Genomic DNA, 25,612 nt, shown 5'->3' on the forward strand with positions numbered 1-25,612 from the left:
AAGTCAAAATGTCGAGAAAAAAAGTCAAAATGTGGAGAAAAAAAGTGAAATGTTGAGAAAAAAAGTCAAAATGTTGAGAAAAAAAGTCAAAATGTAGAGAAAAAAAGTGAAATGTCGAGAAAAAAAGTGAAATGTCGAGAAAAAAAGTCAAAATGTCGAGAAAAAAAGTCGAAATGTCGAGAAAAAAAGTTCAAATGTTGAGAAAAAAGTGGAAATGTTGAGATTAAAAAGGAAAGGAAAAAGGAAGAAAAAAAAGTGGAAAAAAGGAAAGAAAGAAGAAAAAAGAAAAAAAAAACAAGAAAAGAAAGAAAAAAAAGGAAAAAAAGAGAAAATGACAAAGAAAGAGAAAAAAAGGAAGAAAAAAAGAAGAAAAAAGGGAAAAAATAAGAAAAAAGCAAAAAAAAACAAGAAAAGAAAGAAAAAAAGGAAAAAAAGAGAAAAGAAAGAGAAAGAAAGAGAAAAAAAGGAAGAAAAAAAGAAGAAGAAAAGAAGAAAAAGGGGAAAAAAAGGAAAAAAAGAAGAAAAAAGCAACAAAAAAACAAGAAAAGAAAGAAAAAAAGGAAAAAAAGAGAAAGAAAGAGAAAAAAAGGAAGAAAAAAAGAAGCAAAAAAGAAGAAAAAGGGGAAAAAAGGAAAAAAAGAAGAAAAAAGCAAAAAGAAACAAGAAAAGAAAGAAAAAAAGGAAAAAAAGAGAAAAGAAAGAGAAAAAAAGGAAGAAAAAAAGAAGCAAAAAAGAAGAAAAAGGGGAAAAAAAGAAGAAAAAAGAAAAAAAAACAAGAAAAGAAAGAAAAAAAGGAAAAAAAGAGAAAAGAAAGAGAAAGAAAGAGAAAAAAAAGAAGAAAAAAAGAAGAAAAAGGGGAAAAAAGGAAAAAAAGAAGAAAAAAGCAAAAAAAAACAAGAAAAGAAAGAAAAAAAGGAAAAAAAGAGAAAAGAAAGAGAAAAAAAGGAAGAAAAAAAGAAGCAAAAAAGAAGAAAAAGGGGAAAAAAGGAAAAAAAGAAGAAAAAAGCAAAAAGAAACAAAAGAAAGAAAAAAAGGAAAACAAGAGAAAAGAAAGAGAAAGAAAGAGAAAAAAAGGAAGAAAAAAAGAAGCAAAAAAGAAGAAAAAGGGGAAAAAAGGAAAAAAAGAAGAAAAAAGCAAAAAAAACAAGAAAAGAAAGAAAAAAAGGAAAAAAAGAGAAAAGAAAGAGAAAAAAAGGAAGAAAAAAAGAAGCAAAAAAGAAGAAAAAGGGGAAAAAAGGAAAAAAAGGTGAAACATTTTTGAAAAAGCGACTCAGACCCCATTACATCATGAGACCACTAGGATCTAGACCTCATGAGACCACTAGGATCTAGACCTCATGAGACCACTAGGATCTAGACCTCATGAGACCACTAGGATCTAGACCTCATGAGAAAAAAAGTCAAAATGTGGAGAAAAAAAGTCAAAATGTGGAGAAAAAAAGTCAAAATGTCGAGAAAAAAAGTCAAAATGTCGAGAAAAAAAGTGAAATGTTGAGAAAAAAAGTCAAAATGTGGAGAAAAAAAGTCAAAATGTGGAGAAAAAAAGTCAAAATGTGGAGAAAAAAAGTCAAAATGTCGAGAAAAAAAGTCAAAATGTCGAGAAAAAAAGTGAAATGTCGAGAAAAAAAGTCAAAATGTCGAGAAAAAAAGTCAAAATGTGGAGAAAAAAAGTGAAAATGTCGAGAAAAAAAGTCAAAATGTCGAGAAAAAAAGTCAAAATGTCGAGAAAAAAAGTGAAAATGTCGAGAAAAAAAGTCAAAATGTCGAGAAAAAAAGTCAAAATGTGGAAAAAAAAAGTCGAAATGTCGAGAAAAAAATCGAAATGTCGAGAAAAAAAGTCGAAATGTGGAGAAAAAAAATCGAAATGTCGAGAAAAAAAGTCAAAATGTTGAGAAAAAAAGTCAAAATGTCGAGAAAAAAAGTGAAATGTCGAGAAAAAAAGTCAAAATGTCGAGAAAAAAAGTCAAAATGTTGAGAAAAAAAGTCAAAATGTGGAAAAAAAAAGTCAAAATGTCGAGAAAAAAAGTCAAAATGTCGAGAAAAAAAGTCAAAATGTCGAGAAAAAAAGTCAAAATGTTGAGAAAAAAAGTCAAAATGTCGAGAAAAAAAGTCAAAATGTCGAGAAAAAAAGTCAAAATGTCGAGAAAAAAAGTCAAAATGTCGAGAAAAAAAGTCAAAATGTTGAGAAAAAAAGTCAAAATGTCGAGAAAAAAAGTCAAAATGTGGAGAAAAAAAGTCAAAATGTGGAGAAAAAAAGTCAAAATGTCGAGAAAAAAAGTCAAAATGTCGAGAAAAAAAGTCAAAATGTCGAGAAAAAAAGTCAAAATGTCGAGAAAAAAAGTCAAAATGTGGAGAAAAAAAGTGAAATGTTGAGAAAAAAAGTCAAAATGTTGAGAAAAAAAGTCAAAATCTCGAGAAAAAAAGTTCAAATGTTGAGAAAAAAGTGGAAATGTTGAGATTAAAAAGGAAAGGAAAGAAAGAAGAAAAAAGAAAAAAAAAACAAGAAAAGAAAGAAAAAAAAGGAAAAAAAGAGAAAATGACAAAGAAAGAGAAAAAAAGGAAGAAAAAAGGGAAAAAAAGGAAAAAAAGAAGAAAAAAGCAAAAAAAAACAAGAAAAGAAAGAAAAAAAGGAAAAAAAGAGAAAAGAAAGAGAAAAAAAGGAAGAAAAAAAGAAGAAAAAAGGGAAAAAAAGGAAAAAAAGAAGAAAAAAGCAAAAAAAAAACAAGAAAAGAAAGAAAAAAAGGAAAAAAAGAGAAAAAAGAGAAAATGACAAAGAAAGAGAAAAAAAGGAAGAAAAAAAGAAGAAAAAAGGGAAAAAAAGGAAAAAAAGAAGAAAAAAGCAAAAAAAAAACAAGAAAAGAAAGAAAAAAAGGAAAAAAAGAGAAAAGAAAGAGAAAGAAAGAGAAAAAAAGGAAGAAAAAAAGAAGCAAAAAAGAAGAAAAAGGGGAAAAAAAGGAAAAAAAGAAGAAAAAAAGAAGAAAAAAGCAAAAAAAAACAAGAAAAGAAAGAAAAAAAGGAAAAAAAGAGAAAAGAAAGAGAAAAAAAGGAAGAAAAAAAGAAGAAAAAAGGGAAAAAAAGGAAAAAAAGAAGAAAAAAGCAAAAAAAAAACAAGAAAAGAAAGAAAAAAAGGAAAAAAAGAGAAAAGAAAGAGAAAGAAAGAGAAAAAAGGAAGAAAAAAAGAAGCAAAAAAGAAGAAAAAGGGGAAAAAAAGGAAAAAAAGAAGAAAAAAGCAACAAAAAAACAAGAAAAGAAAGAAAAAAAGGAAAAAAAGAGAAAAGAAAGAGAAAAAAAGGAAGAAAAAAAGAAGCAAAAAAAAGAAAAAGGGGAAAAAAAGGAAAAAAAGAAGAAAAAAGCAAAAGAAAACAAGAAAAGAAAGAAAAAAAGGAAAAAAAGAGAAAAGAAAGAGAAAAAAAGGAAGAAAAAAAGAAGCAAAAAAGAAGAAAAAGGGGAAAAAAAGGAAAAAAAGAAGAAAAAAAGAAGAAAAAAGCAAAAAAAAACAAGAAAAGAAAGAAAAAAAGGAAAAAAAAAAGAAGCAAAAAAGAAGAAAAAGGGGAAAAAAGGAAAAAAAGAAGAAAAGGCAACAAAAAAACAAGAAAAGAAAGAAAAAAAGGAAAAAAAGAGAAAAGAAAGAGAAAAAAAGGAAGAAAAAAAGAAGCAAAAAAGAAGAAAAAGGGGAAAAAAAGGAAAAAAAGAAGAAAAAAGCAAAAAAAAACAAGAAAAGAAAGAAAAAAAGGAAAAAAAGAGAAAAGAAAGAGAAAGAAAGAGAAAAAAAGAAGCAAAAAAGAAGAAAAAGGGGAAAAAAAGGAAAAAAAGGTGAAACATTTTTGAAAAAGCGACTCAGACCCCATTACATCATGAGACCACTAGGATCTAGACCTCATGAGACCACTAGGATCTAGACCTCATGAGACCACTAGGATCTAGACCTCATGAGAAAAAAAGTCAAAATGTGGAGAAAAAAAGTCAAAATGTGGAGAAAAAAAGTCAAAATGTCGAGAAAAAAAGTCAAAATGTCGAGAAAAAAAGTGAAATGTTGAGAAAAAAAGTCAAAATGTGGAGAAAAAAAGTCAAAATGTGGAGAAAAAAAGTCAAAATGTGGAGAAAAAAAGTCAAAATGTCGAGAAAAAAAGTCAAAATGTCGAGAAAAAAAGTGAAATGTCGAGAAAAAAAGTCAAAATGTCGAGAAAAAAAGTCAAAATGTGGAGAAAAAAAGTGAAAATGTCGAGAAAAAAAGTCAAAATGTCGAGAAAAAAAGTCAAAATGTCGAGAAAAAAAGTCAAAATGTCGAGAAAAAAAGTCAAAATGTCGAGAAAAAAAGTTCAAATGTTGAGAAAAAAGTGGAAATGTTGAGATTAAAAAGGAAAGGAAAAAGGAAGAAAAAAAAGTGGAAAAAAGGAAAGAAAGAAGAAAAAAGAAAAAAAAACAAGAAAAGAAAGAAAAAAAGGAAAAAAAGAGAAAAGAAAGAGAAAAAAAGGAAGAAAAAAAGAAGCAAAAAAAAGAAAAAGGGGAAAAAAAGAAGAAAAAAGCAAAAGAAAACAAGAAAAGAAAGAAAAAAAGGAAAAAAAGAGAAAAGAAAGAGAAAGAAAGAGAAAAAAAGGAAGAAAAAAAGAAGCAAAAAAGAAGAAAAAGGGGAAAAAAAGGAAAAAAAGAAGAAAAAAGCAACAAAAAAACAAGAAAAGAAAGAAAAAAAGGAAAAAAAGAGAAAAGAAAGAGAAAAAAAGGAAGAAAAAAAGAAGCAAAAAAGAAGAAAAAGGGGAAAAAAAGGAAAAAAAGAAGAAAAAAAGAAGAAAAAAGCAAAAAAAAACAAGAAAAGAAAGAAAAAAAGGAAAAAAAAAAGAAGCAAAAAAGAAGAAAAAGGGGAAAAAAGGAAAAAAAGAAGAAAAGGCAACAAAAAAACAAGAAAAGAAAGAAAAAAAGGAAAAAAAGAGAAAAGAAAGAGAAAAAAAGGAAGAAAAAAAGAAGCAAAAAAGAAGAAAAAGGGGAAAAAAAGGAAAAAAAGAAGAAAAAAGCAAAAAAAAACAAGAAAAGAAAGAAAAAAAGGAAAAAAAGAGAAAAGAAAGAGAAAGAAAGAGAAAAAAAGAAGCAAAAAAGAAGAAAAAGGGGAAAAAAAGGAAAAAAAGGTGAAACATTTTTGAAAAAGCGACTCAGACCCCATTACATCATGAGACCACTAGGATCTAGACCTCATGAGACCACTAGGATCTAGACCTCATGAGACCACTAGGATCTAGACCTCATGAGACCACTAGGATCTAGACCTCATGAGACCACTAGGATCTAGACCTCATGAGACCACTAGGATCTAGACCTCATGAGACCACTAGGATCTAGACCTCATGAGACCACTAGGATCTAGACCTCATGAGACCACTAGGATCTAGACCTCATGAGACCACTAGGATCTAGACCTCATGAGACCACTAGGATCTAGACCTCATGAGACCACTAGGATCTGGATCGAGACCTCCAGGTTAAAATGTTCAACGTTCCAGCAAAAATAAACATGTTTACATTTTGAGAGGGGGGGGGGGGTCTATGAGCAGCTCTGGGAGTCCTGGTCCTGGTCCTGGTCCCCCCTACTTGTGTCTGAAAAAAGTCAAAATTTTCAGAAAAAAAGTCAAAATGTCGAGAAAAAAAGTTGAAATCTCGAGAAAAAAAGTCAAATTTTTCAGAAAAAAGTCGAAATGTTGAGAAAAAAGTCGAAATGTCGAGAAAAAAGTCGAAATTTCGAGAAAAAAGTCGAAATTTCGAGAAAAAAGTCGAAATTTCGAGAAAAAAGTCGAAATTTCGAGAAAAAAGTCAAAATGTCGAGAAAAAAGTCAAAATGTCGAGAAAAAAAGTCGAAATGTCGAGAAAAAAAGTCGAAATGTCGAGAAAAAAAGTCAAAATGTCGAGAAAAAAAGTTGAAATGTCGAGAAAAAAAGTCAAAATGTGGAGAAAAAAAGTCAAAATGTCGAGAAAAAAAGTTGAAATGTCGAGAAAAAAAGTCAAAATGTCGAGAAAAAAAGTCAAAATGTGGAGAAAAAAAGTCAAAATGTGGAGAAAAAAAGTGAAATGTGGAGAAAAAAAGTCAAAATGTCGAGAAAAAAAGTCAAAATGTGGAGAAAAAAAGTCAAAATGTTGAGAAAAAAAGTCAAAATGTCGAGAAAAAAAGTCAAAATGTCGAGAAAAAAAGTGAAATGTCGAGAAAAAAAGTCAAAATGTGGAGAAAAAAAGTCAAAATGTCGAGAAAAAAAGTCAAAATGTCGAGAAAAAAAGTCAAAATGTGGAGAAAAAAAGTCAAAATGTCGAGAAAAAAAGTCAAAATGTCGAGAAAAAAAGTCAAAATGTTGAGAAAAAAAGTAAAAATGTTGAGAAAAAAAGTCAAAATGTGGAGAAAAAAAGTCAAAATGTCGAGAAAAAAGTCGAAATGTCGAGAAAAAAAGTCAAAATGTGGAGAAAAAAGTGAAATGTTGAGAAAAAAAGTCAAAATGTCGAGAAAAAAAGTCAAAATGTGGAGAAAAAAAGTCAAAATGTTGAGAAAAAAAGTCAAAATGTGGAGAAAAAAAGTGAAATGTTGAGAAAAAAAGTCAAAATGTCGAGAAAAAAAGTCAAAATGTCGAGAAAAAAAGTGAAATGTCGAGAAAAAAAGTCAAAATGTCGAGAAAAAAAGTCAAAATGTGGAGAAAAAAAGTCAAAATGTCGAGAAAAAAAGTAAAAATGTGGAGAAAAAAAGTCAATGTCGAGAAAAAAAGTCAAAATGTGGAGAAAAAAAGTCAAAATGTGGAGAAAAAAGTGAAATGTTGAGAAAAAAAGTCAAAATGTCGAGAAAAAAAGTCAAAATGTGGAGAAAAAAAGTCAAAATGTTGAGAAAAAAAGTCAAAATGTCGAGAAAAAAAGTGAAATGTCGAGAAAAAAAGTCAAAATGTGGAGAAAAAAAGTCAAAATGTCGAGAAAAAAGTCGAAATGTCGAGAAAAAAAGTCAAAATGTGGAGAAAAAAGTGAAATGTTGAGAAAAAAAGTCAAAATGTCGAGAAAAAAAGTCAAAATGTGGAGAAAAAAAGTCAAAATGTTGAGAAAAAAAGTCAAAATGTCGAGAAAAAAAGTGAAATGTCGAGAAAAAAAGTCAAAATGTGGAGAAAAAAAGTCAAAATGTCGAGAAAAAAAGTCAAAATGTCGAGAAAAAAAGTCAAAATGTCGAGAAAAAAAGTCAAAATGTCGAGAAAAAAAGTCAAAATGTGGAGAAAAAAAGTCAAAATGTGGAGAAAAAAAGTCAAAATGTTGAGAAAAAAAGTCAAAATGTTTAGAAAAAAAGTCAAAATGTCGAGAAAAAAAGTCAAAATGTGGAGAAAAAAAGTCAAAATGTCGAGAAAAAAAGTCAAAATGTGGAGAAAAAAAGTGAAATGTGGAGAAAAAAAGTCAAAATGTCGAGAAAAAAGTCGAAATGTCGAGAAAAAAAGTCAAAATGTGGAGAAAAAAGTGAAATGTTGAGAAAAAAAGTCAAAATGTCGAGAAAAAAAGTCAAAATGTGGAGAAAAAAAGTCAAAATGTTGAGAAAAAAAGTCAAAATGTCGAGAAAAAAAGTGAAATGTCGAGAAAAAAAGTCAAAATGTGGAGAAAAAAAGTCAAAATGTCGAGAAAAAAAGTCAAAATGTGGAGAAAAAAAGTCAAAATGTGGAGAAAAAAAGTCAAAATGTCGAGAAAAAAAGTCAAAATGTGGAGAAAAAAAGTCAAAATGTGGAGAAAAAAAGTCAAAATGTCGAGAAAAAAAGTCAAAATGTTGAGAAAAAAAGTCAAAATGTCGAGAAAAAAAGTCAAAATGTGGAGAAAAAAAGTCAAAATGTTGAGAAAAAAAGTCAAAATGTTGAGAAAAAAAGTCAAAATCTCGAGAAAAAAAGTTCAAATGTTGAGAAAAAAAGTCAAAATGTCGAGAAAAAAAGTCAAAATGTGGAGAAAAAAAGTCAAAATGTTGAGAAAAAAAGTCAAAATGTCGAGAAAAAAAGTGAAATGTTGAGAAAAAAAGTCAAAATGTCGAGAAAAAAAGTCAAAATGTGGAGAAAAAAAGTGAAATGTCGAGAAAAAAAGTCAAAATGTCGAGAAAAAAAGTGAAATGTCGAGAAAAAAAGTCAAAATGTGGAGAAAAAAAGTCAAAATGTCGAGAAAAAAAGTCAAAATGTGGAGAAAAAAAGTCAAAATGTGGAGAAAAAAAGTCAAAATGTCGAGAAAAAAAGTCAAAATGTCGAGAAAAAAAGTCAAAATGTTGAGAAAAAAAGTCAAAATGTTGAGAAAAAAAGTCAAAATGTGGAGAAAAAAAGTCAAAATGTCGAGAAAAAAGTCGAAATGTCGAGAAAAAAAGTCAAAATGTCGAGAAAAAAAGTGAAATGTGGAGAAAAAAAGTCAAAATGTTGAGAAAAAAAGTCAAAATGTGGAGAAAAAAAGTCAAAATGTCGAGAAAAAAAGTCAAAATGTCGAGAAAAAAAGTGAAATGTCGAGAAAAAAAGTCAAAATGTGGAGAAAAAAAGGGTCTAGACCTCATGAGACCACTAGGATCTGGGTCTAGACCTCATGAGACCACTAGGATCTGGATCGAGACCTCCAGGTTAAAATGTTCAACGTTCCAGCAAAAATAAACATGTTTACATTTTGAGAGGGGGGGGGGGGTCTATGAGCAGCTCTGGGAGTCCTGGTCCTGGTCCTGGTCCCCCCTACTTGTGTCTAAGACCACCGTAGGTTAGCGGCTACGCTAGTATCTCCGTAGCTACGCCGTAGGTTAGCGGCTACGCTAGTCTCTCCGTAGCTACACCGTAGGTTAGCGGCTATGCTAGTCTCTCCGTAGCTACACCGTAGGTTAGCAGCTATGCTAGTCTCTCCGTAGCTACACCGTAGGTTAGCGGCTATGCTAGTCTCTCCGTAGCTACACCGTAGGTTAGCGGCTATGCTAGTCTCTCCGTAGCTACGCCGTAGGTTAGCGGCTATGCTAGTCTCTCCGTAGCTACACCGTAGGTTAGCAGCTATGCTAGTCTCTCCGTAGCTACACCGTAGGTTAGCGGCTATGCTAGTCTCTCCGTAGCTACACCGTAGGTTAGCGGCTATGCTAGTCTCTCCGTAGCTACGCCGTAGGTTAGCGGCTATGCTAGTCTCTCCGTAGCTACACCGTAGGTTAGCAGCTATGCTAGTCTCTCCGTAGCTACACCGTAGGTTAGCGGCTATGCTAGTCTCTCCGTAGCTACACCGTAGGTTAGCGGCTATGCTAGTCTCTCCGTAGCTACGCCGTAGGTTAGCGGCTATGCTAGTCTCTCCCTAGCTACACCGTAGGTTAGCGGCTACGCTAGTCTCTCCGTAGCTACACCGTAGGTTAGCGGCTACGCTAGTCTCTCCGTAGCTACACCGTAGGTTAGCGGCTATGCTAGTCTCTCCCTAGCTACACCGTAGGTTAGCGGCTACGCTAGTCTCTCCGTAGCTACACCGTAGGTTAGCGGCTACGCTAGTCTCTCCGTAGCTACACCGTAGGTTAGCGGCTTCGCTAGTCTCTCCGTAGCTACACCGTAGGTTAGCGGCTACGCTAGTCTCTCCGTAGCTACACCGTAGGTTAGCGGCTACGCTAGTCTCTCCGTAGCTACACCGTAGGTTAGCGGCTTCGCTAGTCTCTCCATAGCTACACCGTAAGTTAGCGGCTACGCTAGTCTCTCCGTAGCTACGCCGTAGGTTAGCGGCTACGCTAGTCTCTCCGTAGCTACACCGTAGGTTAGCGGCTATGCTAGTCTCTCCGTAGCTACGCCAGCCGGCCCCCCTCCCGTACCAGCAGCAAAAGAGTAAAGTGACTCGTTACAAACCTTTAAGTGAAGAAATGTACATTAATGATGTTTTTTTGATCCATTTCTCTTTGGTTTACCCTGTACACCATTATTATTATTATTATTATTATTATTACACCAGAGGGGCCACATCAGCATAATGACTGTCCTCAAAGGACCAGATGTAACTTACAAATGGAACTAAATGTAATGTAAAATAAATGTAACTACTTAATTTTAGATAACTCACTATTTATTATAACTTATTCAAGTGACAATTACAGTTGTAACATAAATCTTTTTAAATTGTGTCGGCTTATGAAAACCCACATAACTCCATTAATGAAGGATCAAACTGTACAAGTGAATAAAGAAAAATAACAAAACTGAGCTGCAAAGAACATTTATGACATGTAACGTTTTACAAAAAAAGGCTGCACAGCCTTCCATCCAACTGATGGTTTGATAACAATTAGTCTGCATAAACACATAAGACCTGCAAAAATGAAATAATTACAACAGCAACTACACATAAATAATATCTAATCAACTAAAAATACCAAAATAAAGGTTGACTCAGTTCACGACTATATTGGTCAAGTTTTTGGTTAGTGTTTGATGAGGAGACGCTGCCTGTTCATGAACAAGTGGATTCTCTCTCTACTATCCATTGATCATGTTCTGAAAATGATAAACACAAAACAAAATTCAAGCAAAATCATTAAATTGCACACAGTTTAACTGTTCGTCTTCTTGCTTGAATTACATTTTATTATATTTTAATTAAGTTTTAAAAAAAATGCACATTTCTATGCATTTTAGACGTTTTGGGGATGTCCTTTTTTTGGCGCTCGCCAACACTTGCATGGAAAAATTGTGAAATACGGAATCAACTGCGTTCCATATTGGTTCAATACGGAACGCAACTTTTAATTCCCAATTTCGTAAAACAATTGTGTATTTTGAGGGACGGGTGGCAAGCCCACGCGGGCCACATCTGGCCCGCGTGGGCTTGAGTTTGACACATGTGCTGTATACATATGACTCGCCTTCATTTTGTGTCACCAATGTATAAAATACGCAAAAAAAATAATTGCAAGGACATAAAAATATTTCTGAAAAATGTCTCTTTTAATATGAGCACAAACATTTTTTAACATTTGTCCTTTAACAACCTGTCGGAGTAGTAGTATGATTAAATGTTGAATAATGATATAATAATAAGTTATTAAGTTTTTATCCTACTAAATAACTTAGAAATATATTTTGGTCATTTTAAAATACTACGTGGGTTTATACAGACTTGGATTACATATTCCATTAGGTGTTATTATGATTTATTTATTTAACATGTGCAAATATAACTTTTTACAACTGCATATCCTCAAAGCAGACAAAGTTTCGGGCCCCCCAGAGATCTCTGGCGCCCCCCCAGGGGGGGGGGGACCCCAGGGGGGGGGGAGGACCCCAGGGGGGGGGAGGACCCCAGGGGGGGGGGAGGACCCCAGGGGGGGGGAGGACCCCAGGGGGGGGACCCCCGGGGGGGGAGGACCCCAGGGGGGGGGAGGACCCCAGGGGGGGGGAGGACCCCAGGGGGGGGGAGGACCCCAGGGGGGGGAGGACCCCAGGGGGGGGGAGGACCCCAGGGGGGGGAGGACCCCAGGGGGGGAGACACTGGTCTACATGGTTGATTGACAGCTGTCTTGAATGATTCCCAAGTTTTAACAGTTTTATCACCTTTTCCTCTTACTGATGTCTTTCCCTCTTGGCGTTGTGTTAACACGAACCTCCAGGACTGAAAACTAGTGTTGTGGGAAGAGCAGGTCCTGATGGTTCCTCACCTGCCCCTGCTTCAGAAGGAAGTTTTCTCGACATTTTGACTTTTTTTCTCAACATTTTGACTTTTTTCTGAATGAACAAAAAATTTTCCTCTAAAATATTAATTTTATTTTTCTCCTGCCTGGCCCTGATACTCAGTTGGTTCACTTTAGTAAAATGCTTGGATGTAGTTGCACTAGTTACTTTCAGGAAGGTGGAATTAACAACCACATCAACCAACCTGCAGCTGGTTCTGGTGAGAACCAGCTCCCAGAACCAGGCCGGGTCCAAAGCGTCGCCAAAAAGAAGAAACAAAACGCTGGACAAACAGCTCAGTCATTCCCCCCCTGGCCAGCAGCGCCCCCTGGTGGAGGATAGAGAAACTGCAGCGGATATAAATACAGGACTGTCTCAGAAAATTAGAATATTGTGATAAAGTTCTTTATTTTCTGTAATGCAATTAAAAAAACAAAAATGTCATACATTCTGGATTCATTACAAATCAACTGAAATATTGCAAGCCTTTTATTATTTTAATATTGCTGATTATGGTTTACTACAACAGAGTATTAGGGCCAAACTAAGACAAAAAAAAATTGGAAATTACGAGAATAAAGTCATAAAATTACGAGAATAAAGTCAAAACCTAATGTTAAGAGAATCAAGTTGTAATATTATGAGAATAAAGTCATATTGTTATGAGAATAAAGTCGTAACATTACGACTTTATTCTCGCAATTTCCTTTTTTTTGTCTTAGTTTGGCCCTAATACTCCATCGTAGGTTTACAGTTTAAGATTCCCAGAATATTCTAGTTTTTTTAGATAGGATATTTGAGTTTTCTTAAGCTTAAACCATGATCAGCAATATTAAAATAATAAAAGGCTTGCAATATTTCAGTTGATTTGTAATGAATCCAGAATGGATGACATTTTTGCATTACAGAAAATAAATAACTTTATCACAATATTCTTATTTTCTGAGACAGTCCTGTAGATGGACACGTAAGAAACTTATTTAAACCCTCAAACCTTCCAGTGCAGGAAGAATCCTCAGGTGAAAACCCACGTTCCAGTTTATTGTACGTTACACTTTAACAGGCAACGCCTTTCTATTTTCTATCTATTTATAGTTAAAAGTTTAAAATTTGCACTTTAAACCCGGTAACAGCAGCGTTTCACATCGTAGCTGGCTGATGCTTTTTCTTGTTAAACTTAAAATAAAAGTCTATTTGTATTCAACAATAAAAGCTTTTGGGTTAATTTTTAAGTCATATTTTTATAATCTGGGCGTCTGCAGGTTTGAGCAAGTTAAATGTAAGACTTTTAAACACCATTTTCAAATAAAATTTGACCAAAAAGACACTTTTCACACTTTGAACCCAAAAAAGATTTTCAGTCTGCACCTTTTTTTATGAAATATTCACTATTATCCTTCATAAACGTCATGTTTTTCACTCCTGCTCGTTTGTGCAGAAGTTTATCATTAAAAAACCAGATCTTTGTCACTTCCCAGCAGTTTTTTACTTTTTCATCTGATTTTAATTCAACTAGTTTTAATCTTCATTTCCCTTCTGTCCAACATCTGCTCATTAATTTAATATTAACATTTAGATCAAAACTCTGGAATGACTTGAACATGTCGCTGAAGTTAATATATTTTACCTCCTTCAGAAAGTTATTAAAAAAACATCTTATTCTGTCTTAATCTTTAATGTCTTTAACTTTAATGTAATCCAGACCATGTTTTTTTATGTTTATAATTTGTTGTACATTATCTTTGTTATTTCATCAGTTGTTGATGGGATGGAACTCTGCACAAGTTCCATCCACGCACTGTTTTTAAAACATTTGTGCTAAATAGAAATTAACCCAAATTCCTCTGGAGACACCGACGTCAGGGTTGCCAGATCTGACAAGTTCCAGCCCAAACACCATGAAAAACCAGCCGGAATAATGAAAAACCAGCTCAAACCTTATATTCTGTATGATAAAACCATTAATTATTAAATCTGTAATAAGTTTCAAGTCAAAGAAGTGAAGCTTCACATCACCACTAACCAGCCAAACAAAGTTCAGGCTCCAAACAAAACTACAATTAAATTGAATAGATTAAAGCAGATAAAATAGTGAGTTTATTGTGTTAAGTTTCTACTTTTCTCTGCCATAATGGAAAACTTTTTTTTCCTTCTAAATATTTAATAAAAATAAAAACAGGAAAATCAGCCCATTTTTCTTTCAGCCCACGCTTTAGGGCTGAAACTCACCCAACCTGGCAACTCCTCAGTCAGGGTTGCCAGGTTGCAGATTCTCCTCAAAAACGGCAAATACATTTTTCTTTTTCAAAGTGTCTGAAAAGATTTTACTGATGACGGATAAATTCCCTTTAAAATTAAAAAAATTAAGACCCTTGGATTGAGATTTAAGACGTTTAACGGCCTTATTTTAGGAAAATTACTATTATTAAAATACATTTTAAGACTTTAAGGACCTGCGGCCTCCAGATCCACCAGAACTGAACCCCAGGACCTGGAATAAACCTCCGGGTCCATGAGAACCTTCCCCGGACCCCCAGGACCTGTATAAACCAGAACCAAACAGAAACCACACGTCTGGTCCATGAGAACTCTTTATTGTCAGTTCTTTTCTAGAAGAAGGTGTTGGGTCTCTTGGTGGTGAAGCGGGGCTGGTGCTGGCGCCGCAGGACCCGGTGGGGCAGAGGGAACTTGATCTTGGAGTCCTGGAGGAGAGAGAGAGAGGTGAGTTCTGGTTCTGGACCGGTGGGGGCTCCACAGACAGGAAACAGGAAGTGGTTAAACTTAAACTCACGTGGAACTGCTTGATGGCCGGGCGACGACACTTGTTGGCGGCGATCACCTGCACCTTCATGATCTGGATGGAGTGAGCGCGGGCGCGATGGCGGGCACCCATGTCCCGGTCTGGAAGACAGGAAGTTACGCTTTTACTCTGAAACTACACCCATGTCCCGGTCTGGAAGACAGGAAGTTACGCTTTTACTCTGAAACTGGTGCTCTTACTCTGAAAATACACCCATGTCCCGGTCTGGAAGACAGGAAGTTACGCTTTTACTCTGAAAAACTGGTGCTCTTACTCTGAAACTACCCCCATGTCCCGGTCTGGAGGAGAGAGACACGCTTTTACTCTGAAACTACTGTCACGGTGGTGCTTTTACTCTGAAACTAGCCCCATGTCCCGGTCTGGAAGACAGGAAGTTACGCTTTTACTCTGAAACTACCGCTTTTACTCTGAAAATACCCCCATGTCCCGGTCTGGAGGAGAGAGAGAGGCTTTTACTCTGAAAAACTGGTGCTTTTACTCTGAAACTACCCCCATGTCTCGGTCTGGAAGACATTGCGTAAAACTTTGTTTAATAAATTAAGGATTTTTGATATTTATTTGATACATTATGGTTTTTATTAATAGAACAAAAAAATAAAATAGTTACTGTTCAAGTAAAAGGCCTTTTTATTTTGCATAATTTTATTATATATTTTTATTTTGCAAAACTGTATTTAATAAACCATATTAAGGATTTTTGATACATTATATTTTTTATTAATCGAACAAAAAAAAATTGTCCAATTACTTGTTAGATTAATCGACTAGTCGATAAAATAATAGTTTACCCCAAAACTACAGAATATTCAGATGAAATCCAGGAACTACAAACTCAGTAGTAGATCTGCTAATCAACTAAACTTAGAAGCATCATTTTAAAGAATAAAGTAAATAAATGTGGGTAAACATCAGTAGCAGCAACACTCAGCTAATCTTTGCTGGGCCTTTGAACGGCAAGTTTATGTAGAACAGCGGTCGGCAACCCAAAATGTTTTAGATCCATATTGGACCAAAAACACAAAAAACAAATATGTCTGGAGCCGCAAAAAATTAAAGGTCTTGTATCAGAATTAGAATGAAGAAACACATGCTGCATGTTTCTATATTAGTTACAACTGGGGGGAGATTTTTTTTTATTATGCATTTCGAGAAAAAAGCTGAAATGTCGAGAAAAAAGTCGAAATTTCAAGAAAAAAAAAGTTGAAATGTCGAGGAAATAGTAAAAATTTCGTGAAAAAAGTCGAAATGTCCAAAAAAAAAATTTGAATGTTGAGATTAATGTTGAAGTTCAATTTCGAGAAAAAAGTCGAAATGTCGAGATTAAAAAGGAAAGGAAAAGGGAAGAAAAAAGGGAAAAAAGAAGAAAAAAATGAAAAAAGAAGAAAAAAAGAAGAAAAAACTGGAAAAAAAAGGTCAAACTTTTTTGAAAAAGCTCCAGGAGCCACCAGGGCGGCGCTAAAGAGCCGCGGGTTGCTGACCCCTGATGTAGAAAAAGAAGGAAGACGGGACTTGGAACAAGAACGTGGTGATTTGTACATTTATTACTAAATAATGTTCCTCTAACCGGAGCTGCTCCAGCCTGAATTATCATTTAAACACTAAACATGTCCGGACCAGTTCCACTGGAAACGTTACAGATACTAGAACTTTAATTGCTCTATCGAGTTAGTTTTAATTTTGATTTGAAAGTCTGTGCCGATTTGAGACTCAGCCTTATTTTATTTCAGAATTGTATTTATTTAACTGTATTTGTATTGCAGTTTTGAATAATTCACCTGGCCTTATGGTTTGCTGATGATGCTTTAGCTTTTTCCTTTTGAATTTCATTTATGAAACTTCACCAATAAAAATGTGGATTTCAAATCTTCTCTTCTTAGTGTTTTCATTGATTAGTCATGACTGGAAAGTTGTAATGTCCTAGAATTCTAATTCTTTATTTGGGACCTTTAGCAGGTATGAGATTAAAATGTGATTAATTATAAATCTGCAGGTACGTGTCGGTCCTTGGATTCACTTTCATCAGCACGGTGGAGCCGGGGAAAGGCGACAAGGACCGGTTTCTGTCGGCAAACCAGACAAGATCTCCCCACTGACGCCGGAGAGACCTTTGGGTTTGGCTGCTCCTTTACCCACGGTGATAAAATAAAATAATCTAATTCACAGGTTCATTCTTATTCAACGGGACAATCCTCAGATCTTCATCTTCCTACATTTATCACTTGAAGAGTTTAATGTTCGATGAGATTTAGGGACTAAACTGTGGAATGATTTTTACTCTTCCTCTTTGAAATGTTAATAAAGACGTTAGAAGGAACTTGATGCTGTTTTGTAACCGTTTTCCCAACGTATTGTTCATGTTTCCATGTTTAATTGTTCTTGTGTTTCTCTCATAGTGACATGATCGTTTCTACCATTTAGTCTTATTTGCTCAGGAGTTGTTAAAACAATACCCCATGCACTCACACACTTATGTTTTTGTCTTTATTCTATTTATTATTATCTATATATTGCATTATTAGTTTGCCATCACTTTTGTGCAGTTATAAGTTTTGTTTTGTGTGTTAATCTTATGTTCTTTATAACTTCAGTGGAGGCTTCAAATAAGCCCATTGGGTTTTTTGCCTCTTCCTGCACCGTCTAGTATTTATCTTTGATATTTTCTTGTATACCTTTAAAACTGTGCAAAACAATAAACTAAAACCTAATACTGGCGGTTAGCAGTTGGTAATAAGGGCCAGCACTCACAGCACTGTGACGGCTAGTGGGTGGTAAATCCAGATTTTAATATATATCCATAACGCGATATGGTACGAGACAATATCGTTTATATCGATCATTTAATTATTTTTTTTTTTAATGATTTTGATATATCTTATTTTGTGACAAATTGACTTGAATGTTTTATTTGAGATTTGCACAAATGTTTTGTTATTTGCACAACTGTCAACCTCAGTGGAAAAGTCTGCCTGTTACTGTCTACATTGTATTAATTGTACAGTGTATTTTAATTTAATTGTTATGCAGGAAAGGGATATTTGTTTTATTTCATTCAAGAAGCATTTTTATTCTATATATGCAGGCAGTTTATTTTTATTTCATTTGTTTTATACATGTTGATATTGTGCAGACCTCTGTTAATAAAGGAACCTGTGTGACATTTGGCACGAGGCTTTGTATTAAAACTGACTGTTTTTTTAAGAAATGAAGCTAACAGAGATGCTAACAGAGATGCTAACGGAGATGCTAACAGAGATGCTAACAGAGAGGCTAACAGAGATGCTAACAGAGATGCTAACAGAGATGCTATGCTATAATGCTTTGGGGGAAACCCCAATTATGGCACAGAAAAAATATCGATATATATCGAGTATCGACATTCAGCTAGAAAATATGGAGATATGACTTTTGGTAACGGCGGACACTCACAGCACTGCGTAACGGCTCCAGACGTGGTAATAATGGTGGTAATAATAACGGTTAACGGTGGTAATAACTCACAGCACTGTGTAACGGCTCCAGATGTGGTAATAATGTTAATAATGACGGTAATAATAACTCACAGCACTGTGTAACGGCTCCAGACGTGGTAATAATGTTAATAATGACGGTAATAATAACTTACAGCACTGCGTAACAGCTCCAGACGTGGTAATAATGTTAATAATAGTAGTAATAATGGTAATAATAACTTACAGCACTGCGTAACGGCTCCAGACGTGGTAATAATGTTAATAATGGTGATAATAATGTTAATAATAGTGGTAATAATAACTCACAGCACTGCGTGACGGCTCCAGACGTGGTTATAATGTTAATAATGATGGTAATAATAACTCACAGCACTGCGTAACGGCTCCAGACGTGGTAATAATGTTAATAATAGTGGTAATAATAACTCACAGCACTGCGTGACGGCTCCAGACGTGGTTATAATGTTAATAATGATGGTAATAATAACTCACAGCACTGCGTAACGGCTCCAGACGTGGTAATAACGTTGATAATAATGTTAATAATGGTGGTAATAACTTACAGCACTGCGTAACGGCTCCAGACGTGGTCAGGTCCCGGTACTCTCTGTACATGTTGTGGGTTCCACTACGGGAGTCGTAACGGAGCCAGATCCCAAAGTTCTTCACCTTCAGGGGAGTTTTCTCATGGACCTGGACGGAGGAGGAGAAAGAGACGCGTGTCACAGACCACTCACGGCTAACACCTTTCAGAAATAAGGGACGTCCCGATTTCAGCAGCGCAGGCACCAAGAAAGGGACATCCCAAAAACTTCATAGAAATGTGTTTATTCTATTTGAAAAAACTAAATGCTTTGATTTAAAGTTTAAATAGCTTTAATAGCTTTGAACTTGCATGACTGAACAGACAGACAACCATGTAGCAACTGAAATATCCTGCTATAGTAAATAAAGCTACAGGTGAAGGTCGGAACATTAGAATATGGTGTAAAAGTGAATTTATTTCAATAATTCAACTAGAATATGGTGTAGAAGTTAATTTATTTCAATAATTCAACTAGAATATGGTGTAACAGTTAATTTATTTCAATAATTCAACTAGAATATGGTGTAAAAGTTAATTTATTTCAATAATTCAACTAGAATATGGTGTAAAAGTGAATTTATTTCAATAATTCAACTAGAATATGGTGTAAAAGTTAATTTATTTCAATAATTCAACTAGAATATGGTGTAAAAGTTAATTTATTTCAATAATTCAACTAGAATTTGGTGTAAAAGTTAATTTATTTCAATAATTCAACTAGAATTTGGTGTAAAAGTTAATTTATTTCAATAATTCAACTAGAATATGGTGTAAAAGTTAATTTATTTCAATAATTCAACTAGAATATGGTGTACAAGTTAATTTATTTCAATAATTCACCTAGAATATGGTGGAAAAGTTACATTTCAATAATTCAACTAGAATATGGTGTAAAAGTTAATTTATTTCAATAATTCAACTAGAATATGGTGTAAAAGTTAATTTATTTCAATAATTCAACTAGAATATGGTGTAAAAGTTAATTTATTTCAATAATTCAACTAGAATATGGTGTAAAAGTTAATTTATTTCAATAATTCAACTAGAATATGGTGTAAAAGTTAAATTTATTTCAATAATTCAACTAGAATATGGTGTAAAAGTTAACTTATTTCAATAATTCAACCAGAATATGGTGTAAAAGTTACTTTATTTCAATAATTCAACTAGAATATGGTGTAAAAGTTAACTTATTTCAATAATTCAACTAGAATATGGTGTAAAAGTTACTTTATTTCAATAATTTAACTAGAATATGGTGTAAAAGTTACTTTATTTCAATAATTCAACTAGAATATGGTGTAAAAGTTAATTTATTTCAATAATTCAACTAGAATATGGTGGAAAAGTTAATTTATTTCAATAATTCAACTAGAATATGGTGTAAAAGTTACTTTATTTCAATAATTCAACTAGAATATGGTGTAAAAGTGAATTTATTTCAATAATTCAACTAGAATATGGCGGAAAAGTTAATTTATTTCAATAATTCAACTAGAATATGGTGGAAAAGTTAATTTATTTCAATAATTCAACTAGAATATGGTGTAAAAGTTAATTTAATTCAATAATTCGATTTAAAAGATGAAACTAATATATTCCACAGTCTCATTACATGCAAAGCAGGATATTCTAAGCCTTTATTTTTTACAATTTTGATGATTGAATTGTTTACCGATTTCATAAAACATTCAAATTTTTTTTGATTTTTTATTTGGGGTTTTCATAAACTGTGAGCCATAATCACCAAAATTATAACAAATAAAGGCTTGACATTCACTTTGAATGTAGTGGGAAATAATATATTTGTTTCACCTTTAGTTGAATTTACTACGAATGAAGTTTTGCAATATATTCAAATGTTCCGACCTTCACCTGTAGATTATGACGTCAGTAAATAACAGAATGAACCAACACATGTTTCTGCCTTTAACATATCCTGTCATTTATTTTGTTCATTATTGTTAGTTCGTTGTTCATGTGTGTGACAGACGTGCATCATGGGACAATTGTGAAATACGGAATAAACTGCGTTCCGTATTGAATCAATACGGAACGCAACTTTTAATTCCCAACTCCGTATTTCCAGGGACGGGTGACGACATGACGTCAGCACCGTCGCTGAACACTCGGACACCGGGACACTCACCAGTCCACAGTAGACGATCTCCCCGGACGCTTTCTTCATCTTCCTCAGCTGGGACACGAAGTACCAGAACCGAGACTTGGCCACGATGTGGTTGGGGGCGAAAATCCTCATCCGGTACAGGGGGGGGTTGGGGTTCTTGAGGGAGGGGAGCAGACGCCCCACCACTTTATACTCCTTAAGCTGAGAGAAATAAAATTAAAATAAAAGTTAGTGGAGAAGCAGACGCCCCACCACCTTGTACTCCTTAAGCTGGAGAAATAAAATAAAAATAACGTTAGTGGAGAAGCAGACGCCCCACCACCATGTACTCTTTAAGCTGCAGGAGAGAAATAAAATAAAAATAAAAGTTAGTGGAGAAGCAGACGCCCCACCACCTTGTACTCCTTAAACTGGAGGAATAAAATAAAAATAAAAGTTAGTGGAGAAGCAGACGCCCCACCACCTTGTACTCCTTAAGCTGAGAAATAAAATAAAAATAAAAGTTAGTGGAGAAGCAGACGCCCCACCACCTTGTACTCCTTAAACTGGAGGAGAGGAAGAAACGTTAGTATTTATTTATTTATTTATTTTTTTTTATTAAATTTTTTGAATTAATATATCTTTATTTTATGCATTTATTTATTTTTTGTTTTATGCATTTTTATTGTATTTAGTTATGCATTTTTTATTTATTTTATTATTTTTTTTTTAAACATGTTATGTATTTATTTATTTCGTTTTACTGTATGTATCCCTTTTTATTTATTTTATGTATTTAGTTATTTTTTGTTTTATGCATTTTTTATTGTATTTAGTTATGCATTTTTTATTTATTTTATTAATTTTTTTTAAACATGTTATGTATTTATTTATTTCGTTTTACTGTATGTATCTCTTTTTATTTATTTTATGTATTTAGTTATTTTATTTTTATGTATTTATTTTATTTTTTTACTGCATGCATTTATTTTTTCATCATTACATCTTTTGGTATTTTTTTGTTTATGCCCAAAAAAAGGAATGTTTTATTGGACACCAGAATAACTACTGCCATGTTTTTTACCTTTAAAAAAGGTATGAAAACATTAAAGATTTCAATTATAATTGCATAAATTGTCTATATTTCATCACTTTATATACAGTCTTGGGGTTACATTTGCATAAAATGCTAAAAACCAAATTCTCAAAAATTAAAAACAGAAAATGGAAAAACTAAGTGATTTCGTGCGTCTATTTCCTCCCTGGATCTGATTGATAATATCAGCATTCTGGGAGCTGATTGGTCCTTACAGCATCATTAGCTGCAATACTTTCTGTTGAATCTCAATATAATACTAGTATTAATATGTTGCAGAACTACAGTCATATCATTCATGCAACAGCTGAAAAACCTGTTTTATTAACACTAACCCGAATCAATATCGCAATCAGATCTTGATAATTGATTCTGAATCTTAAGAATCAATCCCAGCCCTGACAGCTACATGTCGGTCCTTGGATTCACTTTCATCAGCACGGTGGAGCCAGGGAAAGGCGACAAGGACCAGTTTCTGTCGGCAAACCAGACAAGATCTCCCCACTGACACGGAGAGACCTTTGGGTTTGGCTGCTCGTTCAATCACTTACAAATAAAAACGGTCTTAAGAACAAACCTGTTCAAACAACGACTACGTTTCCAGCATCAATAACGCTTTTCTAACAGGAATATTAGCAATAACCCGGTTACACGGCCATGTAAACACCAATAACCCCTTTGAAGAACTGGAATTTGCTCACATTCCGGTTTTTAAAAAACCCAATATTTGGTCATGTTTAGCCTAATGGGATTTCCCCATCAGAAGGAACAGGAATCTGTTTTCATGTTCTTTTCTCAAGGAAGGAAGGATACATGTGGATGGAACTGTCCACTCTCCAGAAATATAAATAACATTTATGGTTTTTTTTCTCCTGGACTTAAAAAAAAATAAAAAAAAAAATCAATCCAGGAATATAGATTTAGAAAATAAATATAAATCTACGATTATGTTAATCTTATAAAAACTTTAAATGACCCAAAAAATTTCATCCAAATAGTAATTTTTTTTAAAAAGTCAATTGAAAATTAAAATTATAACTACTGAAAACGTCCTGAAATACGTAAAACATTTCTAACATTCTATGAATTCAATCAAAAACTGTCCACTCTCCAGAAATATAAATAAGATTTAGTTTTTTTCTGGACTTTTTTTAAAAACCAAATTGCAAACATCAATCCAGGAATATATATTAAATAAATGTATAAATCTACGATTATTACGCGAATCATCTTACAGACACTTAATGACCCAACATCTTTCACCCAGATTAATTTTAGTATTTTTTTTTAAATATATTGAAAATTATAATTTAGAGTTATAAGTATTAAAAAGTCATGAAATACATAAAACCTTTGTAATAATATTCTATGAATTTAATCTAAAACTGTCCACTCTCCAGAAAAATAAAGATTCATAGTCTTTTTTTCTAGACTTTCTACAATCATCAATCCAGGAATATTTTTAAATAGATCTACGATTATTACGTGAATCATTTTACAGAAACTTAAAATGACCCAAACATTTTAATCCAGATTAATAAATAGGTTTTAAAAATCAATTGAAAATTAAAATTCAGAGTTATAACTACTCAGAACTTCCTAAAATACCTAAAAAAATTAAATACTATTAATATGTTTTTAAATCATTTGAAAGTTATAATTTATAGTTATAACTACTCAAAACGTCCTGAAATACAAAAACATTTTTGTTAAATACTATGAATGAAATAAAAACATGGCGATGTGGCGGTTTGTGGTGACTTGAGCCTCGAGTCTCTAACTCAAAGATGCTGCAGAAAAGTTTAACTCAACTACTTTTAATCTTCAGCAGTAAAAATAAATACAAATAACCTGCTATAAAAACACTGGACAATTACAACACGTGTAAATCAGTTTGTAAAGTTACTTTTTTTGACCCACTAACGGTGCAAGACTCGAGGAAAGCAAGCCGAATGATAAGATGTCACTTAAAGTTGCCATTTCAGCTTTACGTGTCGGTTTTTAGAGCTTAGTTTGACTAATTTAGAGAAAACACATGAATATCGGCTGGAGTTCTGCCCGCAGCTCTGAGCGTCCACATGGTGCAGCAGCGGCCGCCATGTTGTAGCCGCGGCAGCATCGCTAAGAAAAACGCCTAAATTACCCCTTTAACTCGGATTTTTGATTAATATTATTTCACGAAACAGAATAACTGAGCTTTACGGAGCTCTAGTCGTCTTCGGTGGTCTTTTCTATGCGGGTTTTAAGGGTAAATAGAAGCTTTTACGTACTGTGCCGGACGCCTTCATGGTGTCTCTTGCTCACTGCCAGTGGAAAGGAAGCTCGAGGGCGGAGCATGCGCAGATCAACCTTATGCGCAGTTCAGCTGCGCTCTGGATCTGGTGACGTCAGCAGCTGTGATTGGCGGATGGGCCGGTGTTCTGCCGATTTCTGTTCCTTTGCAAAACAATGCTCCCTAATGGTTTTCTACCTTTGTAGAGCTACAATTTTACTGCGTTTTACTCCCTAAACCACTTCCTTGTCTCTTGCCAGGCCGTCATTGTAAATAAGAATGTTCTTAATGACCTGCCTGGTTAAATAAATGCGAATGACTGAATGAATATCAAATTAAGCGATAGAATTGTAGTTTTTTCTCCTTATCTCTTTGTGTAATGCAATTCATGTCATGGGTCGTGTATTTTTGAAGGATCAAATACTCAACATCCCATATTATCAATTTAGCGTGGCAATCAAACTTTGAAAATCGACCGTGCGCATGCGCAGAACCAGAAAGTAGCATTTCTCGGCAGGGAGCAGAAATCGCCAGAACACCGGCAAGAAAAGACAAGGTAATTTCATTAATTTGATATAAATACACACGCACACATGTCTATAAATAAATATATGCTTTGCCCTGGTTTTTAATTCCAAACATGCATGTTAAAAAAAGAGTACATATATATATATATATATATATATATATATATATATATATATATATATATATATATATATATATATATATATATATATATATATATATATATATATATATATATATATATATACATATATATATATATATATATATATATATATATATATATATATATACACACATATACCATAACCGAAAAAGACTTTGGTAAAAGTTAAAGTCACCCATAAGAAAATTACTTGAGTAAAAGTCTTAAAGTAGCTCACATTAAATGTACTCAAGTATCAAAAGTAAAAGTACAAGTATTTTATAGTACGCATGAAAAGAAGCAACACAACCAAAAATGATCCTTCCCTTGTTTTTTTATTTTACTTTCAGATGAATTAAATGTGGTATAGAATAAAACACCAAAAATAAACTGTCTTTCTGGCAAAATATATTTCTTTGATTATTTTAATTTGTAACGAGTAACAAGGTGGCAAATGTCAAAGTAACAAAGTAAAAGTATATTTTTGAACTTTTAAATGTAAAAGTAAAAGTCCTGATTAAAAAAAAAATGCAAGTAAAGTACAAATCCTCAAAAAAAACTACTTACAGTAAGTAGTGTAACGAAGTACATCTACTTCGTTACTATAAACCTAAAGCACTTAAAGTGCAATAATGACAATGTTCAATAAGCATTAGCACTTTATAGATTTGACAATTAAAGCACTTTAAGTAGCAATGGGGTGATGTGGAATCTGCATCGGCACTTTACAAACTCTTGCACTTTAACTTTACGGTCACCTACTGGTTTATCAATTGCAACTTGTTTTATTGCTTAATGATTTTTATCTATTTTATCTTTTAATGTTGTGTTTTTGTTGGTATGAACGTCATATCTCGTCTACTTTTGCCGCGTTCCATTTGTCCTCGGAAGTGGGGATTTCCTAGTTCCCAGTCGGAATTTTCAACTGGAACGCCCCTCGAAGTGGGATTTCCCACTGGG

The 25,612-nt window shown here is 33.4% G+C and overlaps 1 protein-coding gene and 2 non-coding genes across 3 annotated transcripts; all 3 read right to left on the reverse strand.

The window, feature by feature from the left end:
- Positions 1–14,205: 14,205 nt before the first annotated feature.
- On the reverse strand, positions 14,206–24,078 carry rpl18a (ribosomal protein L18a). The gene is made up of 5 exons (XM_061715102.1): positions 23,978–24,078; positions 20,654–20,833; positions 18,482–18,611; positions 14,419–14,528; positions 14,206–14,329 (listed from the first exon to the last, which is right to left on the reverse strand). The coding sequence occupies exons 1-5, from the start codon at positions 23,993–23,995 to the stop codon at positions 14,237–14,239; spliced, it is 531 nt and encodes a 176-aa protein (XP_061571086.1). The 5' UTR covers positions 23,996–24,078; the 3' UTR covers positions 14,206–14,236.
- LOC133424622 (small nucleolar RNA SNORA68) lies at positions 16,441–16,572 on the reverse strand. Its single transcript, XR_009770909.1, has one exon. It is a non-coding gene; the product is annotated as a small nucleolar RNA SNORA68 (small nucleolar RNA).
- Positions 22,115–22,245, reverse strand: LOC133424621 (small nucleolar RNA SNORA68). The gene has a single exon (XR_009770908.1). It is a non-coding gene; the product is annotated as a small nucleolar RNA SNORA68 (small nucleolar RNA).
- Positions 24,079–25,612: the final 1,534 nt, after the last annotated feature.

This window comes from Cololabis saira, chromosome 23 (genome assembly GCF_033807715.1).
Source record: "Cololabis saira isolate AMF1-May2022 chromosome 23, fColSai1.1, whole genome shotgun sequence".
NCBI lineage: Eukaryota > Metazoa > Chordata > Actinopteri > Beloniformes > Belonidae > Cololabis > Cololabis saira.

What these genes read in the sequence shown, in the direction of transcription:
- rpl18a (XM_061715102.1), bottom strand. An exon ending in AGATCGTCTACTGTGGACTG is followed by an intron (nt 18,612 to 20,653) that starts GTGAGTGTCCCG and finishes TCCTCCGTCCAG; the next exon opens with GTCCATGAGAAAACTCCCCT. An exon ending in CGGCCATCAAGCAGTTCCAC is followed by an intron (nt 14,330 to 14,418) that starts GTGAGTTTAAGT and finishes TCTCTCCTCCAG; the next exon opens with GACTCCAAGATCAAGTTCCC.